The sequence below is a fragment of the Sinocyclocheilus rhinocerous genome, unplaced genomic scaffold, assembly GCF_001515625.1.
Source record: "Sinocyclocheilus rhinocerous isolate Xijiao unplaced genomic scaffold, SAMN03320098_v1.1 scaffold489, whole genome shotgun sequence".
NCBI classification, from domain to species: domain Eukaryota; kingdom Metazoa; phylum Chordata; class Actinopteri; order Cypriniformes; family Cyprinidae; genus Sinocyclocheilus; species Sinocyclocheilus rhinocerous.
Window position 1 is genome coordinate 86,674 of NW_015666177.1, and position 5,573 is coordinate 92,246.

At 39.0% G+C, this 5,573-nt stretch overlaps 1 protein-coding gene across 1 annotated transcript in view; it reads right to left on the minus strand.

Moving 5' to 3' along the window:
• Positions 1–4,391: 4,391 nt before the first annotated feature.
• The window catches only part of proza (protein Z, vitamin K-dependent plasma glycoprotein a), a 12,793-nt gene continuing 11,611 nt past the window's right edge, over positions 4,392–5,573 (minus strand). The window contains exon 9 of the mRNA XM_016543225.1: positions 4,392–5,111. Coding sequence (XP_016398711.1) covers positions 4,905–5,111 — 207 coding nt within the window. The 3' untranslated portion in view covers positions 4,392–4,904. The remainder of the gene's footprint in view (positions 5,112–5,573) is intronic.

Here is a 5,573-nt window from a genome sequence, read left to right on the forward strand (position 1 = left end):
ATATTAAGTTTTTATCATGATAGACACCGATTTAACTGCAGTGATGCACAACATGCCTTTATGTTAAAATTAAATAAAACCACTTCTCATAAAGAACAAGAAAATGGTCTTCTTTTTAATGAAACACCAGTGGTTATATAGGCTAATTATGCATTCTTTATAACAACTTGTTTACTAACATTTTCGTCTCGTTTTTATTCATTGACGAAAATGTCAATAGATTTTCATCATAATTTTTGTCATTCAAAAAGAGTTTTAGTTCGTTATCATCGGTGAAAAAAATGTCGTTGACGAAATTAACACTGGTCTACACAGAGGTAAGATGAAATAAAATGTCGTCAAAACTTTTCTGAAGACAGCCAGTTCCCTTCATATAAACCCCACCTCCAATTCAGTATTTAGAACTTTCCTCTAATATTTTAAGCATTGCAAATAGTAGGGAACAGTATTTTCTCTGCTAGCGCATCGGTTCTCTCCTCTTTGCATTTGTCTTGTCCCGTCTCGGACCCCCATTATCCTGTTTACACAGTTCCTAACATATCTACACAAATGTCATTTTGGGAAATGATCGCAATTTGTGATCAAGTTCGGAATGGAGATTGTCCAAAATAAAACAAAAAACGTGGTTGCTTACTAAGTTACTACCACTCTTTGGAGATATAAAGGATGCAATACTACTCTATAGGTACTCAAGATTAACATGAGATTGGGTGAAACTGTGTGTGTTATGTCCCCTTTAAACTGTCCAGTTGCTAAAATGGCTTTCTTACATCTTTTAGTAACTCAGTTTGCACTTAACTTGTCAAATATTGCAAAAATGGGCAGGAATTATTTGGCCCTGTCAACGCTTCATTTCGACCAGTGGTCTGATTCAGATCATCAGCTCATTAGTAGAGGTTCAAAGACCTGAAATGGGTGTTTCAGACAAAGGAGGCATGCTAAATGTCTAGTGCTGGAGGATCCAGGAACGTGGTTGGGAACCAATAAGGCCTTTCGCACTGCGGGAACCTTTTCATAGTACCAGAACTAATTGTGGAACTACCCACTTTTTGGCGTGTTCGCACCGCCGGAACTGGATGCGATTTTAGTACCGGACTGCATTTTTCGAGAACGATTAGCTGGTTCAGGTGTGTTTGATTAGGGTTGGCGCTAAACTCTGAAGGAAAGTGATCTGGAAGGGCCCAGTTTGCCCACCCCTGATCTAGACAAACGATCCTCAAATCTGGCCCACGAGATCCACTTTCCTGCAGAGTTTAGCTCTAACCCTAATCAAACACACCTGATCATGCTAATCAATGTCTTCAGGATCATTAGAAAATCACAGGTAAGCGAGTTTGATCAGGGTTGGAGCTAAACTCTGCAGCGCATTGGCCCTCCAGGGCAAGATTTGAGGAACCCTGATCTAGACCAATGACTGATTTAGGTATGGGCGTCAAAAAATCTGGAATGGCGATTTGCACAGTCAGTTTTCTATTGCTCATTTGCAGGTCACATCAATTATATTGTCACTCTGTGGATCAATTAACCTTGTGAGTTAAGCCCAGTTTACACCAACAGCAGCAAAGCACTGTGATCTCATTGACTTGCTGGCGAATTCAGCGACCGGATGTTGGGGTGTCCAGCAACGTTGAGAAAAGTGACTTTTGGGAGCAACTACCAACGGGAGTGAAGTCATTGGAGTCATGAACAACTACACAAGTGTTTGGACTTAATAATTAGTGTGTTAAGATGATATGTTGATTTTGCACTTAGGAAATCTATTAATCATAAAAAGTCTAATAGAAGGGCCTTTCGCACCGCTTTAGTTCCAGAACTAAATGTACAGTACTAAAGTACTGGGACGATTTTGCGCGAACTATTTCCCAGTACCATTTAAAGCGTTGCATTCGCACTGACAGTGTGTACTAAGAAGTGACATAAGCCAGTCGACAGCGACGTCATTTGTTATTTTTGACATTCAGGTAGGGCAGATTCTGGGTCGTAGCAATAGATTATGATTAATTGTATTGCAAATTTTACTTTATTTTTTGCTGAACACATGGTGATGTAATTTTGGCAGAGGTAAAGTGTCCTTGCATAATTCAGCCAGAGGGTGGCACAGTGATATTTCCAAATAAATAGATTAGTAAGTAAATAACACCAGAGAAAACATTTCTACGAGTTTAAACAAAGAGAATATAAAGATTTGTGCATTACCGAGAATAATAACTTAACAATATTCTGAAGAGTTTGTGTTGTAATAAAGATGTAAAAAATGTTTACATATTCTGATATTTTTTCCTAAGAGATCCCATTCCAACATGTAATAGAAATGTAATAGCAATAAATGTAATAAATAAAAATGTAATAGACCTTAGTCAGGGTAGCGACATATTTAAATGTTGACGGCGTAAAAACAAGGCTACATAATAAAAATAAAACAAAACAACATAACGAAAGTTCAGATGGCAAAACGTCTTACTACCAAGAAAAAAAACTTTCAATAAACAGTTTTAACAAAAAGTTGTAAGTTGTGAAAATAGCACGATCTAGGACCTTTATACAGTGTGTGCTAGTCTATCCCAGACTTCATCTGCCTTCAATTAATCTATTCATCTAACCTGATTAAAGGGATAGTTCACCCAAAAATGAAAATTCTGTCATTAATTACTCACCCTCGTGTCGTTCCAAACCCGTAAGACCTCCGTTCATCTTCTGAACACAAATTAAGATATTTCTGATGAAACCCGAGAGTTCTCTGACACAAATATGCTGGGCGCCGCACACACAATTTTTGCTCCGATTTTCAATTGCTAAAAGTTTTGTGAAACTTGCAACAAATGATCAAAATTGGAGGCAAATTGGTGCTTGTTCATACGAGCGACAGTCACGACATGTCACTGATGCCCGTGAGATGTTTGGCAAGCTGAATATCTGGACCTGTGTGTGAAAACTGCGGCCTCGTGCCTCTGGCCTAAGCACAGCCGCTGATATAGAGCCGGTATCGCTCGAGTACGAGAGTGATATTGCTCATATATATATATACACACACAGTATATATCCGTATATACTGTATATACAGTGGGTACGGAAAGTATTCAGACCCCCTTAAATTTTTCACTCTTTGTTATATTGCAGCCATTTGCTAAAATCATTTAAGTTAATTTTTTTTCCTCATTAATGTACACACAGCACCCCATATTGACAGAAAAACACAGAATTGTTGACATTTTTTGCTGTCTGCGTTTCCATCGCGGTCTAAAGTACAGAGAAGATTATGCAAATAGTCTGGTGACGTAGGTCTGCGCGCGTTTCTAGATACCAAGTACGCAAATTTCGGACTTGCATCCTCGGTAGTTCGGACTTCGCAAGTTCGACTGTGTGAACTCCCGCGGACGGGACGATGCACATCCGGTAATTCGGCAAACAGCAGCGTACTTGATAACGCCAGTCAGCTCGCCTTGGCTACTGCAGTTTTCCTCACTGTATTTACAATAAGACGAAATATGATATCAAACACCACTGCCTCTTTTTGTTTTCATTTAAACATATTAATAGCCCAGAAATGTAGTTCAGGGAACGTACATGCATTACAATGAAACAAAATATTATATCAAACAATATTGCCTCTTTTCATTTTAACATATTAATAGAATAAAGACCAAAGATTGTCTGTTAGATTTACCCAAAACGAATTATATCTCATGTTTAACCACTACAGAGACATCGGAGCCAGCGGCAAATGTCAGAAGGACTAGCCGAGGTGAGGCTGCTCTTGTCGGGAAACATGAGCACTGAGCGCCCGCTGATCGCCTGGAGCACACGTCTCCGAAATCAGCGACACACATTTTCAAAAAGGCGCTGTCTTTATAAATAAAACGCAGGTTTGAGTTTTAAACAACTACATTCTCGCCTGAAATACTTTTAAAACTACATTTCATGACGCAATAACAGTAATATTTAAAAAAAAAATATGCGAATGGTGGTTGAAATACAATGCTGCGTGAACTCAACCAATCAGCATGCTCAACGCCCAAGTCCCGCCCCCGAAAGTTCCAGACCTTTGAAAAAGTACTACCTCGTGAGTAGGGCAAATTTTTACCTAGAACTTTATTTAGATCCTGGCATCATTCATTTCCAAAGTGAAGACCACGTTGTTACCTAGATTTGTGATCGTATTAAAGGGGTCATATGATGCTGCTAAAAAGAACATTATTTTGTGTATTTGGTGTAATGAAATGTGTTTATGCGGTTTAAGGTAAAAAAAAACACATTATTTTCCACATACTGTACATTATTGTTTCTCCTCTATGCCCCGCCTTTCTGAAACGCGTCGATTTTTACAAAACTAATCGGTCTGAAAAGCGAGGTGTGCTCTGATTAGCCAGCTATCCAGTGCGTTGTGATCAAACCATACATCAATGGAAAGCTTATCTATTCAGCTGTCATGTATAATTTTCATGTATAAACCTCAATTTGACCTTATGACTGGTTTTGTGGTCCAGGGTCACATATGATTATGCATAGCATTATTATAACATAATCGAATGCTCATTTTATTTTACCATACAAATCTTAAAACCAACATTTTCTCATCTCATGTTGACGGCTCCGCAATTAAAAGGATGTGTTTAGTTGCTACAGGACTCGTAATGTAACTCATAGATACATCTCACCTTGTCACAGACACGTAAATGGCTAAGCTAAATTATAAAGCCGTATTAACAGACACACCCTGAGTAAACAAGTTTTGGGCTTATCAAACCAAGAGTTCAGGGTACATGTAAGTTAACCTTGTTTTCTGGAATACCCCCCTCTGACGAACTCTGACTTTTTCTAAAATTTGTTGTGTATAAGTGGGAACAAAGGCAATGTCAACTAAAACAGGGTAGAAATGTATTGTGCATTCATTCTTTTCTCTTCCATTATGGACGCATGAATGTGTTTAACCATGGCAAGAAGCGGGACACTTTCTGAAAGACATAACCGTTCTTGCAGTCGGTTCCTGAAGGCTGGCTGACTATTCCGGTGAGGAAGACCACCTCTCTGTACAGCGTGAGCAAAGGGCTGCCGTGTCCCAAGATGCAGTCTGCTTTAGCTCGAGGCATAGTACATGCCATTTTGTTGGTGACCTGAAGACAAAATAAAAGCACTCAGTTATATGCATCTACTTTAAATATCTTTGATATTCATGCTGTATATTCCTTTCCTCTGTCCCCCCCCTTTTATTTTGAGCAATTTGTGCACCAGGTAATCCCAAGACATCAATATTAATCAAACCAATCAAGACCTGAAAAGCAGTCTAGGCTCCACTCCTTATCTATCTGTGTAGGGGCTTCGGAAATCCAAGGTTTTTCCATACAGTTTAATGTTTTCTAGTAATGTTAATAGAGCTTAATCTAGGGTTTCTAGGGTTATCTTCAGCTGCACTTCAGCGTCCGTCCATCTATTGCTGTTCTCCATACTTCCGAAATAAGTTGACATAATGTTTACAGTATGTTTACACGGCGTTTTAAATCATGGCGGGGGAGGGGGGTTTCATACGCGTTTGGCCAATCAATGTCTACTTACGTCACGATTAGTACCAGTTGTGC